Raw genomic sequence first — 19,082 nt, forward strand, 5'->3', positions numbered from 1 at the left:
AGCACCTTTTCCCACTGAGCCATCTCCAATTAAGATATACATTACTCACCCATATACACCTGAGATCATGTGACAGCTTCTCAGAAGAAAAGGGGTCTCAACTGGGGGGAGGGGAAGCTTAAAAATATTTGTTCTCGAAAACTCCTCCCCTTTATCTAAATATCTTGCAGGCAAGTGAGGTAGGTGCTCTTGAATCCTGCGTGACCTCTTAAATGTCCCATAATAAGAACACTCTTGTGTTTTCTGTCCGTGGCTTTAGGATTGTGTCTCAAAAGTTTGTGGTTCCTTTAAACACAGGCCCCTGTTGTAAATCTCTTCTGCCTAACCCAGTGCCTGCCACATATGCATTTTGAGTCAATAAACGTTTGTTGGATAACTGTTTCTATGTGCAGAAAAGTAATAAAACCTCAAAACATAATTGCTAACAGAAACAAGGAGAACTATACAGCCCATCCCTCTCAGGCGTCATACAATAAACTATTAAGTCATTTATACAAAGCCACCCAGGTGTACAGGCAAAATCATGGGTTTGAATTAGTCCTTTGCTTTTCCTACTTTAACACATTTTATTTTTAATGAATTCTATAATTCAGATTTTTTTTACTGTTTTCAATAGAACTTTTTTCATAAAAAATGAGTAAATGAGATTTTATTTAGCAATTGCTCTTATTGCAATAAAACAGACCAATATTCCCCTTTTTAAACCCACACAAACCTTAAGTTCTTGACAACAGAATTACTCACCACCTCACTTAGATTGTACGGTGTGCCACTGTCAAGCTGTCTGCCCTGAAATGAAGAAGGAACAATAAACACTATCAATACCACCAATACCATCAATGCCACCAATGCACCAATACCACAATTGCCATCAATACCACCAATACCATCAATATCCCACTAATACCATCAATACCATCAATACTCAACCAATACCATTAATATCAATACCCCACCAATGTGCCATTGCACCTTTTTTTTTAATCTTCCTAGAATCCTCTTATTCCTACTAGTAGAGTAACTTGCCAAGTGTTTCCTAGTCACTTCATCTGTCACAAAGCTGGACAAAAAGCTGATGCAAATTATGTACATAGTACCTAGAAATTCTGCAGCATCTACAAGGATGGGTGTGAGAGTGTGCTGTGGATGAGGTAACTAATTCAATCTAAGGTCTCTTGAATTAGAAAAAAACTATTTTCAATTTTTTTTCCTTTTTTTTTTTCCAATTACTCAGTAACTATGGGGAAGCACACAAATTTGGAGTCATATTTAATAAAGTATAAGTTATCTCTTCATTTCTCCACCTGAAACATTTAAGAAGGCATTTATGGGGCTGGAGAGATGGCTCACAACCATCAGTGACTCCGGATCCTGGGAACCCAACACCCTCTTCTGGCCTCTGCAGGCACCAGGCTCGGGCAAGGAGTGCTGGCCAAGTGGCCTCCAGTAAGGCAGCCTCAGTCAGGTCTTTGGTACCCTCAGCACTTTCCCTGCCTCCGTTCACTCACGCCCTGCCTCCCATAATCGTCACAGCTCACGCTTATAGAACCATTCCTAGGTCTAAGGCACGTTTATCGCTGTTGTATGCTAAATCTCAATAAAGTGTCTCAACAACCCTCCAAAGCATGGGCTATTACTAACCCTGATTCATAGTCAAGGTCCAAAGAGGTTTCGTAAACTGCTTGGGTTCTGATTTCAAAGGAAGTTGTGTTTTTTGTGAATACCACAGGATGCCTCTCTCTGACTTTGGACCTTCAGCACTGCCCGCAAAGCCCCAACACACAAACCTGGTCCCACATCCCAGACTTTCTTTGACCCAACACCTACTCCTTGGCACAAGCCTTGTCTATCCTGGCACCCAAACAGGAACTAATCAAAGTCTTAACTTCCTCCCTCACAAATAGAACTGAGCAGCAGACTGGTCTGCACTTTGACTCATTTTAGCACATACTTGCTCCTTAAGAGAAATGCTTGACTTAGTGTTCCTCATTTCACTTATAAGAAGAAGAATACTTAATCCATAAGCCAGTTATGGTGCCTCCTATCTGTAATCCCAATTTTCAGGTGTCTAGAGAGAAGGATTGCTTCAAGTTCTAGGCCAGAGAGTGAGACCCGGACTCAAAACAAAACAAACAAACAAACAAAAAAAAAAGACAAATAAATAAAAACTTAACCTCTTCACAAGAATAGAAGGGAAAAAAAAGAACCAAGAAAGATTCAACTTGTAACATTCTGAGAAGATTCGATTAAATAACGTACTACCATAGTAAAAATTTTTTATGATTTTTTTATATATCAATTACAAAAATAGAGATGTGGCATGACTAAGTGGTATAGCATTAGCCTGCCATATGCAAGGCTCTAGGTCAACCGCACCACTGCCAAATAGAAACACATAAATTTAAAATGTTCAGAATTTTAGCCAGCCAGTGGTAGTGCATACTTATAATCCCAGCACTCAGGAGGCAGAGGCAGGGGGAATGTCTGAGTTTGAGACCATCCTGGTCTACACTGTGAGTTTCAGGACAGCCAGGGCTGCACAGAGAAATCCTGTCTCAAAAAAAAAATTTTTTTAATAAAAATTACAATTTAGTGCAAGCTCTTGGGAATCTATTGTCACTATGTGCAAGTGCACTATATATGGCCTTTCACACAGACTTCTAATTAGTTATGCAATAATCTCAAATCAGTTTCTTGACATGCAGAGCTAAAAAAAAATATCATTTTTGATGTTTACTAATACATTGTTTTCCTGAAAGTTATAATTTAGGCCGGGTGTGGCGGCACATGCCTTTAATCCCAGCACTCGGGGAGGCAGAGGCAAGTAGGTGGATGTGAGTTTGAGGCCAGCTGGTCTACAAAGTGGGTCCAGGATAGCCAAGGCTACACAGAGAAACCCTGTCTTGGGAAAAAAGAAAGAAAGTTATAATTTAATCCCTAATCCATAGTGAATGCCAAATGCATCTTAACCATACTTTTGTTAAACTATGAGCATTTTTTCTCATAAATACTCATATCCTTACCAAGCTAATAGCAGAAATAATTTATTGATTTTTCTTCTCCAGTTCTGTGCTTGATCTGAGGTGGATTATTATTGCATATATTTTAGTAGTTTATTGTTATTACATTTATTGGGGGGGTGGCTTGAGTATGTTATAGGACATATGTGGAGGTCAGAGAACCAGCTTTTCTCCTACCATATGGGTGCTGGGGATTGAACCCAGGTTACTAGGCTTGGTTGCAAGCCTCTTTACCCACTTAGCCATCTCAGCAGCCCCAAAGCTCTTTTTGTGTGGTTATTCATATTCTAATTTTAAGTGCTTTTATGAATATCCAAGTTGATGAGTTTTATATATCACTTGTAGTATCTTTTTCCACATTGGAACTTTCTTTTTATTATTTGCTGTTCTAATAAACAGAATAATTGAAGTTTTAAATAGTTAAATTGTTAGAGAATCTATATTTGTTTTAGGCTTTTCTTTTTGTGAATTATTTGTTTTACTGTATGACTATCAAGGTTTTCCCAGAATGCATTTATGTGCATGCCTGTTGGATCCCCTTAATCTAGGACAACAGACAGAGACTTGGGAGCCATATATGGCTCATGGGAGTTGAACTCAGGTCCTCTGCAAGAACAAATGCTCTTACCAACCAAGGGCCATGCATGGACTGGACCTGTGCCCTCTACACAGATGTAGCTGATGGGCAGCTTAGGCTTCCTGTGGGTCCCCTAGTAAGGGGAACAGGGGCTGTCTCTGTTGCCTGCTTTTTGCTCAGTTCCCGCCGGTGGGGCTGCCTCAGCAGGCCACAGAGGAATGGGATGCACTCAGTCCTGGTACAGTTTGATGAGTTGGGGCCAGAGGGCAGGGGGGCAGGCAGGGCTCCCCTTCTCTGAAGGATTTGAGAAGGGAATGGTAGAAAAAGGAAGAAGAGTGAGATTAAGGGAGAGGAGGGAGGGGGCTATGACCAGAATTTTATTTTATTTATAAAATTGAAAAAAAAAAAAAAAGGAACAAATGCTCTTGACCTCAAGCCACCTCTGTAGCCCCTGCTTTAATCTTTGCAAGGCATTCCCACGCCAAGGTTTCCGGCATTCCCCCCTAGAAATTCGTCTAATATTTTAATAAAACAAAGTCATAGGATTTGTTTGTTTGGCTTGGTTTGGTTTTTGGTGTGTTTGGGACTTTTTTTTATTGTTGTTATTTGACTATTTGTATTTCAATCACACTCTTTGCTTATAGCTTCTAGAAGTTACTTGAACCTGGTAGCAATGGAGGGATTTTTTTTTAAGTACATGATGCCTTTTTCCACATTGAGGCATCCAGTGGATTGAATGTTCACAGTCCTCCAGCTACATAGGGAGTTCAAAACCCAGCCTATCTGATGCCCCACCTCAAAAAAAATAAGTTGGAGCTATGTTAATTTGAATCTTTATCTATAAAGCTAGACATGGTAGCATACAATCTGAGCACTTGGGAGGCAGAGGCAGGCAGATCTCTGAGTTTGAGGACAATCTGGTCTACACAGAGATTTCCAAGACAGCCAGGGCTACACAGAGAAGCCCTGTCTCCAAACAAACAAACAAAAAACAACAACAAAAACAATAAGTAAATAAATTTAGATAGGGGCTGGAAAGATAGTTCAGCGGTTAAGAGCACTGGCTGCTCTTCTAGAAGGCCTGGGTTCAATTCCCAGCACCCATGTGGCAGCTCACAACTGTCTGTCTGCAACTCCAGTTCCAGGATCCAACACCCTCACACACATATACCTATAAAGTCAAAACACCAATGCAGATAGGATAAAAATAAATAAATTATTAAAAATAAATAAATACATTTTTATATATAGGTAGATACATGATAGAGATAGATAGATAGATAGATGAAAGAATAAAGGAAGATAGATGGTAGATTTAAAAAAAATACTTAAAGATTTTATCTTAAAAACAACAAATAGCCAGGTATGGTGGCACAACATCTAAAAATTTATTTTTCTAAATCCCAGCACTTTGGAGGCAGAGGAAGGCAGGTATCTGTGAGTTCGAGGCCAGCCTAGTCTACAAAGCCAGTCCAGAACAGCTGGGACTATAAGAAAAACCCTGTCTGGGAAAAACAACCAAAGTATGAATTGTCACCAGGCTTTAATCCTAGAACTCAGGGAGGCAGAGGCAGACAGATCAATGTGAATTCGAGGACAGCCTGGTCTACAAAGCAAGTCCAGGACAGCCAAGGATACACAAAGAAACCCTGTGTCAAAAAAATAAAAACCAACCAAACAAAAAAGAATGAATTGTCACTTTTATCATACTCCTTAAATACATAGCTTTCAACCTGAATTATTTCCCATTTTACTGGCCAGTGTGTTTCTTTTGTTTGTCTGTTTGTTTGTTTTTGTTTTTGAGTACTGGGATTAAAGGCTTGCGCCACCATGCCCAGCCAGTCTGTTTCTATATAAAAACAAACTATGCAAATTTCTAGATGTTGCCTAGAACATCTCGGGGACTAGGCTTTTATTCCACTATCTTATTAAGGGTTTTTAATTATTATTTTAAATTATGTGATGGGGGAAATTCTAGTGAACACTTGGGTACAGGCGTTTGTGCGCCACCCTACACAGGGGCCAGGAAACAAGCTCTGCAAGAGCAGCACACACTCTGATGCATCAAGGGGTCTCTCCAGCACGCTCTGTAACCCAGTTATTTTGTTTTTGTTGTCATTCTTTAATGTCTTATGTTGTCATACGAACAAGGGTCCTGATATTTACACATGACTTTTTTTTTTAAACCGGTCAGCCTCCCAAAGCCTGTGTTTTCTAACAGCCTTTTAGTTGGTTCCTGGTTAGTAAATTGTAAACTGTGTTGTCATTTTTCTCCCATCTGTCAAAAGTATGAAACTACAATACAATACAACTTTAGCAACGTTTAACTGTCTAGTGATCAAAACTTTGACACTTCAGCATACTGCGGTGTCCGTGAGAGCACTAGTCACGTGACTGACCTTCTTGCGTTTCCAACTGCAACCACAGCAGAGCTGGAGAGTGCATGGATTTCCACAGACTCTACTGAATAGAACTCACACTGCTAAGTGAGTACTTCTACACTTAGTCCTCAATTTTTGTTTTGTTTTGTTTTGTTTTGTTTTGTTTTGAGACAGGGTTTCTCTGTGTTAGCCTTGGCTGTCCTGGAGTCACTTTGTAGACCAGGCTGGCCTCGAACTCACAGCGATCCACCTGCCTCTGCCTCCTGAGTGCTGGGATTAAAGGCGTGCGCCACCATGCCTGGCTTAGTCCTCAATTGTTAATCCATTCCTAACACTGAGAAAGTTGTGATAAGGAAGACTTTAAGTTGTTGCCTGGCCGTGAGGCTTTACAGCAGAATGCATCATGTCTACAAATTATTTCACTATGAATCTTGGGGGGGGGGGTCTTTGATTGTTCTGCTTTATAAACCATCTCACAACACTAGTGGTCTTGAGAACATTCACTTTTTGCGGGGGATGGGTTGAGACAGGGTTTCTCTGTGTAGCCTTGGCTGTCCCGTACTCACTCTGTAGACCAGGCTGGCCTCAAACTCACAGTGATCCACCTGCCTCTGCCTCCCAAGTGCTGGGGTTAAAGATGTGTGCCACCATGCCCAGCCACTTTTTTTTCCTCTCTGCAGAATTCAAATATAAGGCAATGGATACACTGAGCTCACACACAGAGTTCCTCAGTCAATACAACCCTCCCCAGCCCCCCTACCCCACCCACCCCCCACCCTCCCCCTCCGTCCCTACCAGCACCCCAACCACCATCACCCCCACTCATGCCCAGAGCTCAAGCTTGTGCTTTCCCCAGCAGTTCTAGCATCTTCTCCCCCTGTGGTTGGGTTGCTGCAGCTGTCTGTCTCAGGACATCCCGCAGCTCACTCAGTATCCCAGGCAGGCACGCTTCAACCCTGTACTGACTCTGCATCTGCCTCCCGTGTGCTGGCATTATAGACATGAACCGCCACACCTGGCTGCATCCTAACGTTCTTTTGTTCAGGAATTCGTTTCGAGTTTCAATGAAAAAGAAAAAAAAAATGCCTTAGTATCAGCCACTGGTCAAAATCAAGGACGTTCTTCACTGCAAATGACCACGTCAAAAAGGACTGTGGGGCATATTGAGGTGGCCGCGTGCCTCACAGTGGCTACGTTCTGTTGTCCCCAAGACCTGTGTGGGAGGCACAGCTCAGAACACTTTATTGCATGTACTGGTCAAACCAGCAGACTGTGTCTCTTGCAGCTGCCACCCTGGGGGCTGTGCCCTCCGCTGTAGGTGGTGAGCAGAAGGCAGCCCAACAAAGGAACTGACTGTCTGTTTGGGCTGCCAAACCCTGAGGGCATGCTGCCCACACACGGACAGTCATAAGGAGAGCTAGGAACCAAATGAAGACTGTGGTTTTGAAAACAGTCAAAAGCAGTTTCAAAAGTAAGGAAACTAACAACCTGTGGTGATACATAGAGCTCTCTAAATATATGAAATAGCTTGCTTCCAAAGAACTTTTGGATATAGAGGGAAATTCATAATATAATGTGAGATGAAATGATTGCATGTAAATTTTGTGTCTCTGTGTGTGTGTGTGTGTGTGTGTGTGTGTGTGTGTGTGTGTGTGTGTGTTTAAGTCAGTCATAATGGCTTGCTACTATAAATTCTAACCTTAGGCAGGCTGAGGCATGAGGATTGCCATGAGCTTAAGGCCAACTTTAACTACAAAATGTAACTATGTCTCAAAAAAGAAAACAGTAGACACACACACACACACACACACACACACACACACACATATACACACACACACACACACACATACACATACACACACATACACATACACATACACACATACATACACATACACACACACACACATACACACACACACACACCCCAAGATATGCCAGAGAAAAATACCAAGGATTAACAGTGAAATTACCGACACAGAGATACCCTGTCTCAAAAAACAAAACAAAACAAAAACAAAAAATAAAACAAAGGCCAGGTGGTGGTGGCACATGCCTTTAATCCCAACACTGAGGAGGCAGAGGCAGGCAGATCACTGTGAGTTCGAGGCCAGCCTATTCTACAAAAGCGAGTCCAGGACAGTCAAGGCTATACAGAGAAACCCTGTCTCAGAAAAACAAAAACAAAATCAAAAACAAAAACAAAACAGAGAATTACCAGTCTTCCCTCATTCTTTTCTCTTTATCATATAGACAGTATGGTATGCATACATATATACATGTATTGCAACATATCTATATACACAGCAGGAAAAAATGAAATCCTTTTAACACCATATGACTTCCATGCTTCTATTTTTTTGTTGTTGTTGTTTGTTATTTTTTGAGACAGGGTTTCTCTGTGTAGCCTTGGCTGTCCTGGACTCACTTTGTAGACCAGGCTGGCCTCGAACTCACAGCGATCCACCTGCCCCTGCCTCCCAAGCGCTGGGTTTAAAGGCGTGCGCCACCACGCCCAGCTCCATGCTTCTTTTTTTTTAAGTTTGTAGTATAACTACAAAAAGCTAAAGCAAACATTTCTGCATCAAAAGCTGTAAGGTTTTTGGGAAAGATTTCTGTAAACTATTTTTAAAATGCTACTGTCTACAGTTTGCCTAAATAACAGCTTACTGCCTTACTTACATTAAAATGTATGTGTGTACACACCATTCTCTAATCCAACAGAGAGCTCTATTTCCAGTATGCTAGCGTAAGAATAAGTAGTGTTAGACACCAATTACTTTAAATAAGAGTACAAAATGCCATGCCTAATCTGTCATGTTATTTAAACTTTCAAGAAGAACAACACATCCACTCTAGGTACAGTCTTTGGTTTTTCTTTTTCTTTTTCTTTTCTTCTCTTTTTTTTGGGGGGGGGGGGGAGGAGGGTTTGGGTTTTTGTTTTGTTTGGTTTGGTTTGGTTTGGTTTTATGAGACAGGGTTTCTCTGTCTCTGTCGTCTCTGTCTCTCTGGGATTAACAAAGGCTTGTGCCACCACCACCACCCATCTCAGTCTTTGGTTTTTCGAGATAATTTATATAAAAGTTAATCCAGACAGTGGTGGTGCATGCCTTTGTCAATCCCAGCACTCGGGAGGCAGAAGCAGGCAGATCACCCCGAGTTCGAGGCCAGCCTGGTCTACAAAGGGATTCTAGGACAGCCAAGACTACACAGAGAAACCCTGTCTCAGGAAAAAAAAAAAACTTACTTAAAATAAAGATGATGACTGTTTTTAACACAACTAAGTCATTATTGAATATTTCATACAACACAGGCAAAAAGGAGTACTATGAGAAAGAAAAACATGGGTGGGAGGGCTGGATCGGGAGGGGAGGAGGGAGGAAGGTGCACTCGAGATATAAAGTGAATAAATAAATAAGTAAATTTAATTTTAAAAAAAGAAAGAAAAAAAATTCAAGTCAAAACTGATTAGTCAAACCTGAAAGATGCACAGGTAGAAGTAAAGAGACACAAAGAATCCAGTTTGTTTACACAAAATGCCTAGCCTCTAGACCTGCTTCCTGGTCAGCAATCCATCCATAGTACTGTCACTGTTAACGGAAAGCTAGAATTTTTTCAGTGTGCCAAATTTACAGTGTGCCAAAGGCCTACTTCATATTTTAAATGAATATGAATAATCTGATAGTAAGTTACTAAATAGAATATTTTACAGTTTATAAAATCTGATTCCATTTAAGGCCTCGTACTCCCCCAGAAGATCTAGAACTTGATAACAAATAAATAGACTACTCTGCTTTATATTTTGAAATTACATATTCTTTTACCTGATTTGGGGGGGACATTAAGCATCTTTTCTTGCTCCCTTCTCATGAAAGGAAAATGAACCGGGCGATTACAAGTGACATTCATGTTCTAGTCCCCCTGCAAAAACAAACATTAGGTCGGTGAAACTTACCAGGTTAGTTACACAGGACGTTAGGCAGCTGCTCAGAATTGTGCACTGTGCCACAGAGATCCATATGCAGCCAAGGACCACAGAGGTGACAGGCTTCAGGGTGAGCCAGCGGATGTTCTTCATCCCTCATCAAGGCTGGCTTCCTACACGGCTGGTGTCCTCACGTCTCCATCTTGCTTTACGGGTTCTTTAGGCTTCATCACCTTGGTTGCAGGAGTGACTAGCGGGTTATCTGTTTTCTTTTGCAATGTTAGAGTATCCTTCCCTCTTAAAAGAATATTGAAGCCGGTTAGTTTAGACCTTTGGATCTTAGATAGCTCGGAACGTCATAGCGTGGCTATTTTATAGTTTAGCTTCCGTTTGCTCCCATAACGAAATGCACTCACTGGCTAAAGGTTAGACCCGTGAAGAGCTCTCCACCAGCAAAGTAAACAGTGACACCGCTGGCCACAGGAGCTCGACGCAGAACTCTTAGGTCGGTCAGCCACCGTCCCTCTCTGAGGTTGGCTGAGCTATGCACAGAATTGAGTTTTGATGGTGCACGCTTGGCAAGCCGTATCTTATAATAGATACTTTAAAAAGTGAAAGCCTTAATAGTTAACACCAAGATAGAGAAGTAGAATGCTTAGAAACCGAACGCTTTTTTTTTTTTTTTAATTAAAGAGCAAACGAAGCTGAAATCTGCCAGACAAGTGCTCCAAGGACAAGTTCAAGACACGGAAGTTTGGGAAAGAACTCTCAGAATTTTACTACATATTAACTAAAATACTGCCTTATCAGGTCTGCTGAGACAGAAACCAACCACCATAGAAACCTAAGCTACTTACAAGTGTCGCACCTGAGAAGGAAATGTGGCACAGACTCTCCACGAGCCGGCCACCCAGACCAAGCTCATGTGACACTACGACAAAGAATCTGAAATCTACAAGCGACAGAATGCAGTCATTCTGGACAGATTGCCACTGGCCTCTCTAGACCAGCTCTCTTCCCCCCACCCCACCCATCTCTATCCCCTACCCCGACCCCGACCCCGTCCCCCACCCCTGCCCCACCCCCACCCCCGAGATAGACAGAATTTTCTGCTGCCTAGGTTTTAGCCTTCGAGTAGCTGTGTAGTTGAGGGTAGCCTTGGACTTCTTTTCCTCCTCCTGCCTCTGCCATGGAGTGGGTACCACCACATCCCGTTCTTGATGTGCTGAAGATGAAATCCTGGGCCTCCAACAGGCTAGGCAAGCGCTGCACCAACTTAGGCCCCCAGCCCCCACCTTGAATTCCTTTCTTGTTGTTTCTGTTTGCTTGCTTGCTTGTTTCCGTGAGACAGGGTCTTAACTATGTAGCCCTGACTGATCTAGAACTCACCCTGTAGATCAAGCTGGCCTCAAACACACAGAGATCCACCTGCCTCTTCTCAAATGTTGGGGTTAAAGGCGTGCACCATCATGCCAAGTTCTACCTTGAATTTTTAATTCTCCTGCATCCATATTCCAAATGTTTATGACTATCATCATCATCATCGTACTTGTGTATGTGTGCCTGTCTGTAAGTACACATGTGCCACAACAAAACATGAACAGATATTGACTTGACCCCATACTTAACCCCCACATTTTTGTTTTCTTAAAAATCTTCCCGTTTCCTACCAGTTCTTTGTTAGTCTGCTGCATTTTCATAAATGATGATTAAATAATATATAGGTATTATGTGTCTTGATCATTGGAATATGGACATCTTTCTACAGAAAATAATTTTTTTCTCCTCTTACAGATTTGAATTTTAATCTTCACTGCTGTGGGACACAGAGAGATAGCTCAGTAGCTGAGAGTATCTGAGGCTCTTGCAAAGGACCCAGATTCTGTTCACAGCTCAAACCATCTGTAACTACAGTTCTGTGGGATCTGATGCCCTCTTCTAGCAACCATGAGCACTGTGTGCATGTGGCACACACACATATATGCAGGCAAAATATCCATACACATAAAATTAAAATACATAAGGTCCAGCGACAGTGGTGCATGCTTGTAATCCCAACACTCGGGAGGCAGAGGCAGGTGGATCTCTGAGCTCCAGGCTAGTCTGGTCTACAAAGCTAGTCGAGGACAGCCAAGACAACACAGAGAAATCCGGTCTTGAAAAAAAAAATTAAAATACACAAATCTTTAATTTTCTTCACTTAAACGACCAGTGTCTGTTGTCTTGTTAGCATAAGCAACACTTGTAACTTTTGCTTCACTAACAAAATCCGCTACCAATTCTGGCCTGAAAACTTACGTCCTTCATTTATTTGACTATTAGCAGGGTATGAAAAAGAGCTGTTGCAGGCCAGGCAGTGGTGGCACACACCTTTAATCCCAGCACTTGGGAGGCAGAGGCAGGTGGATCGCTGTAAGTTTGAGGACAGCCTGGTCTACAAAGTGAGTCCAGGACAGCCAAGGCTACACAGAGAAACCCTGTCTCAAAAAACAACAACAAAAAAAACCCCAAACACACACACACACAAAAAAAAAAGAAAGAAAGAAAGAAAAAGAGCTGTTGTAACTTGAAGATTGTGTGGTTGCTCTGGGTTTGCAATCTAATAAGTGCATGAATTCACAAGTGTTTAAGAAGTATGTTTAAGAGCCGGGTGTGGTGGCGTACACCTTTAATCCCAGCACTCAGGAGGCAGAGGCAGGTGGATCTCGGTGAGTTCGAGGCCAGCCTGATTTACAAAGTGAGTCCAGGACAGCCAAGGCTACATAGAGAAACCCTGTCTCAAAAACCAAAAGCAAACAAACAAAAAGAAAGAAAAGAAAAGAGAAATCAGCCAGACATGGTGGTAGCACCTATAATTTCAACACTCAGGGGGCTGAGGCAGAGGAGTATTTCCACACATTTGGGGCCAGCTTGTGCTAAACAATGAGAACCAGGGCTATGGAACAGAAAAAAGAACGAAAAAATAAAAAAGCCAGGCATAGTATCACTGGCCTATAATTCAGAGCTCAGGATATGGAAGCAAGAAGATCAGGAATTCAATGCCAGCTTTGATTTGAGGCCAACCTGGGCCACATGAAACCCTGTCTCAAAAAGCACACAAGAGAAAAAAATGATCAGAAACAATGTAAATGTAATTCTGTAGTCTATGTGTATGAACGTGGTACTATATCTCCGTGTGAGTCAACTTGAATTTCCTCCCAGTCTGATGTTCCCTGGGCACTCAGATCCCTCTCTTCGGTGCTGACAGCCTGGTGAAAGTGCTCGGCTGTCAAAGCATGAACTGTGCTGTCTTTAGAACTCAGTCACATTTGCTACGTTTAACTAGTTACCACAGAATTACAGACCTGACTCCCCAGATTCTGGAAGAACCAAACTATGCTCCTGTCTTACCGATATGGGAGAGACAAAATTCTAGAAAAGCATGTAAACTTGCAATTTTTTAAAAAAGATTAATTCATTATTTATACAGTATTCTACCTGCATATATACCTGCATGCCAGAAGAGGGCACCAGATCTCATTATAGATGGTTATGAGCCACCATGTGGTTGTTGGGAATTGAACTCAGGATTTTTGGAAGAACAGATGGTGCTCTTAACCTCTGAGCCATCTCTACAACCCCAAGTTAGGGATCATTTTACTTCTGGAAAATGCTATCTGCCCCTGAAAAACCTTCAATTACCACAAAAATTAGTTTTGCAATAGCATGCTTCAAACTTTAGTTACCATAATGTCTGTGAATAGCCATAAAGAGATAGTGAGATTTTGTCCCATTCATAATTGTTGAATTTCATACCATGAGCACTTACTACAGACTCAAAAACTAAACTAAAAAATAATGATTTACAAGATACGTGTGCTAGCACATGCCTCCAATCCTAACACTTGGGAGGTAGACACAAGGCCACCCTAGGTTCAAGGTTACCCTCATCTCAGCAGTGAGTTTGAGGCTACCCTGAGCTATATAAACCTTGTTTCAAAAAACACAAAAACATTCTTCCAAGTGCATACTAACGTTTAACTAGAAATAAGAAAACTAAGGATATTTCAGATTTCTGTTCTTAGAAATTATTGCACCTGAAACCATGTGTATTAAGAGTTTATGGCCTCCCTGCCATGATGACACGGGAGCAGGAGAGCGGGCCCTGCCCTAAGAGTGGTCCCCGATCCAGGGCTCTGAGTGGACCTCACCCCAACAGCTACCCCATGTATGACCTGCTGGAACACATGAAGGGGCCGGACCTGCAGATTCAAAGATTAAGAATCTCCTTGTCACACAGCAACAACGGGATATCCGGCAGCAGTCCCAGTGAGGATCCAGTAACAATAGTGTAGACGTCAAACCAGACCCATGGCTCATAGCAATGAACATTTGAAAGTAAACATATGTGGACAAAAGGCTATACTGTATGATACACTACAGCTTCTATGACAAGACTTTTTGTTTGTCTGTTTGTTTTATTTTACTGGGGGGAGGAGAGGGATTTTGGTGCATGACGTGTAAATCATAGACATTCAATAAAAGTAAAAAAAAAAAAATCTCAAAAAGAAAAAAAAAGAAGAGTTCATGGCCTGTGTAAACAATTATTTATCTATTTTTCTAGCATACTGTTGGCATATATTCCTGTAAAACTCATAATTCATGAGACTTGCTTTGTGCGTATGTCAGTCTACCATAGTGTTGGATGCTGTAGCGAATACTCTTTAATTTTTGATCATGCTGGCCTTGAACTCACAGAGACCCACTTCCCCCTGCCTCCTGAGTGCTGGGATTAAAGGAGTGCGCCACCAAACCTGGCCATCAATATTCTTAATTCACCTGCTCAAGTTTCTGTGAGGCCCAACCACAGGACATTTATATAAATATGTTAACACACTTGGTAAAAAGAGGAAGAAGTACTCCTGTTGTAGTTCTTGGTTCTGGGGGGGGGAGGGGCGGGGGGAAGCCTGTGGTAGCAGTGTTCAGTTCTTGATGGAGCCAGAGATGCTTTATTTAGTAAACAGCCTTCAAATGAGGTGGTAGAACATGGTGTTGGTTGGTGTCTGTACTTTATTTCTCTTGTCCTCTGCCACTGGCCCTTCCTTTTTGCCACTTCTCCACCTTCTCTGTTGCTTGAATAAATACTTGACACTGTTTTCTTTAGCTATTCATATTTAATGAAGACATTTCAATTCTTGAATACATTCATGAGAGCCCTTGGGCCACTTAGCAGTGAGAGCACCAGGAAATGAGAACAAAGCACTGTATGTTACAGCCTTTTCTTTCTTTTTAATTTATTTTTTGTTTTCAAGACAGTGTTTCTCTGTGTAACTATGGCTGTCCTGGACTCACTTTGTAGACCAGGCTGGCCTTAAACTCATAGAGATTTCAGCCTCCCTGAGTCCTGGGATTAAAGGCGTAAGCCACCACTGCCCAGCTGTGTATGTTACCATCTTCAAATCTTTGTATTTTCCAGGTGTGATGGCGCACACCTTTAATGCCAGCACTCAGGAGGCAGAGGCAGGTGGATTGCTATGAGTTCGAGGCCAGTCTGGTCTACAAAGTGAGTCCAGGACAGTGAAGGCTACACAGAGAGACCTTGTCTCAAAAAACCAAAAATTTTTTTTAAAAAATTTAAAAATTTTTTTAAATCTTTGTAATTAAGGTGGGTGTGGTGGTGCACACCTTTAATCCCAGCACTCAGGAGGCAGAGGCAGGCGAATCGTTGTGAGTTTGATGCCGGCCTGGTCTACAAAGTGAGTCCAGGACAGCCAAGACTACACAGAGAAACCCTGTCTCAAAAAACAAAAAACCTTTGTAGTTATACAAGTCCTGTTTGTTCATAGAAGAGCTAGGACACCAAGCAGATTTAGAACATAAGTGGGTGTCTTTCCTCAGTCCCTTTATCCGACGCTGCAACCATTGCCAGGGGTATTTGAGACCAAGCTTCAGTCCAGTCCTCGGAGGAACAATAAAGTTTCCCAATGCAAAATAGCTGCAAAACCTTTCTACTATAGAACAAGGTAATGTTTACTGTCCTGTACAAAGATGCTTCTCATAGATTAGGTTAGTTCACAGGCAACAGAAAGACATGGACAGAGCAAAGCCAGAGGGGCTGGGCCCTAGTTGACAGCATTGTTAAGAAAGCAGGCTAGCCAGCCAGTTACCTATGTGGGGCCAGAAGGAAAGTGCTTTGGAGCATCTATCAGGGCTCCTATTTTTAAAATTTTTATGGGGAGAGGGAAGGTCTGCAATGTGATTGTGCAAAGATATGACTTTTTTTTTTTTTTTTTTGAGACAGTGTCTCTCCATGTTGGCCTTGGCTGTCTTGGACTTACTTTGTAGACCAGGCTGGCCTCGAACTCACAGTGATCTGCCTGCCTCTGCCTCCGGAGTGCTGGGATTAAAGGTGTGCGCCACCACGCCCGGCTTCTACTTCTTACTCTCTAGGTCTCACAGACATTTTCCAGGCCAAATAGAATAAAAAAATGCCAAAAGTGGATCTAATGGGAAACTCAAGTCTGGCAGGTTTTCTCTGCTGCCTTTTTCTTTCCTCGTTCTTCTGTGAGTGAGTTCAGCCCCCTCCTGAGATCTCAGCATGCCCTGTGGGCGAGTTCTGCCTGATTTCCTTCTGGTTGGGTCTAGACTTTTTCCTGAGCATGTCAATTCTCCTTAGCATCAGGCTGGACGGAGGCAGCAGACACTCATTTTCCTCTCCTGAAACTGACATAACATCTTAGGACTATGGCCAGCTCTCTCTGACAAGAACGCCTACATGGAGCTGAGCAAACTGCCATAGCAACTGTCCCCTCAGTACCCCTCGGATCCAAGCACAGCACCTAGCAGAGGGACAGTGACACCAAGTCCAGGCCATGCTGAGGCACTTGGGCAACACTCCATCTTATCCTCCCATAGACTCTCTGCTATGGAGACTTTAGGTCCAGGGTAATGCTGAAAGAGAAGGAGTGGGCTGGAGAGATGGCTCAGAGGTTAAGAGCACTGTCTGCTCTTCCAGGGGTCCTGAGTTCAATTCCCAGCAACCACATGGTGGCTCACACATCTAGACTGAGATCTGGTGACCTCTTCTGATGTGCAGGTATATATGGAGGCAGAACACTGTATACGTAATAAATAAATAAATATTTTAAAAAAGAAAGAAAGAAGGAGAACAGTGAGGAAAGGCACTGTCAGGAGACATGACAAATGCTAAGTAGAATATTGTCCTCCACCTCAAAGGCTCCTTGCTATGAATTACTTTGCTCACTTGAAGCAAGTGTTCAGCATGCAAGCCCCATGTGCCACCCTGTGATAACCAGTACCGGGCGTGGTGGCGCACACCTTTAATTCTAGCACTCGGGAGGCAGAGGCAGGTGGATCTCTGTGAGTTCGAGGCCAGCCTGGTCTACAAAGCGAGTCCAGGACAGCCAAGGCTACACAGAGAGACCCTGTCTTGAAAAACAAACAAAAAAAACCAACCAACCAAACAAACAAACAAAAAACAAATAAAAGTGATGAGCCAGACAGAATTCTGCCTAAAAAAAGGGCAAGCTTGGATGCAGGCAGAGTTGATGGCCAAACTCTGCCAAGACAGGGTAAGGAAGTCCTCAATAGTTCCTGCCTCACAAATATGTCTGTCACATATATTGGGCCAGAAGGCTGAAGAAGATGCTCCAACATTATAGAGAGTTTTGGATGACTATTCAGGTAGCAAACTGTCTCTGTCATCTTCTCATTTGGAAAGCTACTAACCTGTACTCCTGGCATACTCAGGTAATGAAGTTTATTCCTTCTCAAGTCTCTAAGGGAGTTGAAGACCAGGTAGCTTAGTTTTACAATGAAGCTTAGTTGTTTCGGGGTTAAGATGTTTTTAGGTCTAGATAGGTGTTCTAAGTTGATAATGACAATATGTGATGGAGATTGATTTACATTCAGAAATTTAGATGCACCAAGATAGGAAAGATGTCTTCTTCAAGGCTGTCAAATACAAATAGCCAAAACACTAAGAATGTAACATTTATATAATTCCTGACTGTGTCATGGTTCTTCTTGCTATAGGTAGATTATTGTATATATGTGTAATAATATAAATGTATACGTGAAAAAAAAAGTGATGAGCACCTGCCTTATGAAGCCCGCCAAAGTAGAAGGTGATTTGATGAAATGGAGAAGTAGCTATTGGAAACCAGCACTGAACTGTAAAGCCTGTGCTGATGGCTCATGTATTAGAAAAAAATGAGTGCATTCTAAAGTTTTTCTTTCTTTTTCTTTTTTTTAAAGATTTACTTATAGTGGGCCGTGGTGGCACACGCCTTTAATCCCAGCACTTGGGAGGCAGAGGCAGGTCGATTGCTGTGAGTTCGAGGCCAGCCTGGTCTACAAAGTGAGTCTAGGACAGCCAGGACTACACAGAGAAACCTTGTCTCGAAAAACAAAAAAACAAAAACAAAAACCAAAAAGATTTATTTGTTTATTATACAGTATTCTGCCACAAGAGGGCAGCAGATATCATTATAGATGGTTGTAAGCCACCATGTGGTGCTGGAAGAGGACCCAGTGCTCTTAACCTCTGAGCCATCTCTCCAGCCCCCAAAGTGCATTCTAAATATAGGGCATAATGTAACACTATGAGTCAAAAATAACAATAATCACGCCCAGTAAGTGGCCATCAGAAAAAAAGGATGGTTAGAGAACAAATAGCATAAGAAAAAAGAAATAGGACAGCATGATGCCTCAATGGGTAGAGGTGCTTGCCACCAAACATGCCAGCCTGAGTTCAATAAACAGAACAGGTGGAAGAAGAAAAACCACCCACAAGTTGTGCTCCTCTGACTCCACACATATGCCACGTGGACACACATGGATAAATTAATAAATCTATTCTAATTGATTTTAAAGATTTTACTTATTTTTCTTTTATGTGTCTAAGTGTTTGCCTGAATCCATGTCTGTGTACCACCAGGCATGCAGTGCCTGCAGAGGCCAGACACTGGAGTTACAGAGAGTTGTGAGCGCCATGTGGGTGCTGGGGTGTGAACCCAGGTCCTCTGGAAGAGCAGCTAGTGCTCTTAACCATTGAGATATCTCTCTAGCCCCAATAAATGTAATTTTCTTTTAATTAAAAGAAAAAAGAAAGCCAGGCATGGTGGTGCATGCCTTTAATCCCAGCATTCCAGAGGCAGAGGCAGGTAGATCGCTGT

At 42.2% G+C, this 19,082-nt stretch overlaps 1 protein-coding gene across 5 annotated transcripts in view; it reads right to left on the reverse strand.

The window, feature by feature from the left end:
• ROS1 (ROS proto-oncogene 1, receptor tyrosine kinase) overlaps positions 1-19,082 on the reverse strand; it is a 146,041-nt gene that overhangs the window by 115,326 nt on the left and 11,633 nt on the right. For 4 of the 5 annotated variants that reach the window (XM_084777299.1, XM_084777300.1, XM_084777298.1 and 1 more), the window contains exons 1-2: positions 9,937-10,312; positions 745-789 (exon numbers count right to left, since the gene is read on the reverse strand). In XM_084777299.1, the coding sequence (XP_084633425.1) occupies positions 745-789; positions 9,937-10,059 (168 nt within the window). In that variant the 5' untranslated portion in view covers positions 10,060-10,312. Of the gene's footprint in view, positions 1-744; positions 790-9,936; positions 10,313-19,082 lie in introns of those variants that run through there. The other variant, XM_084777297.1, reaches the window with a different exon arrangement.

The sequence above is a fragment of the Acomys minous genome, assembly GCF_964271855.1.
Source record: "Acomys minous genome assembly, chromosome: 3".
In the NCBI taxonomy this organism is placed as follows: Eukaryota; Metazoa; Chordata; class Mammalia; order Rodentia; family Muridae; genus Acomys; species Acomys minous.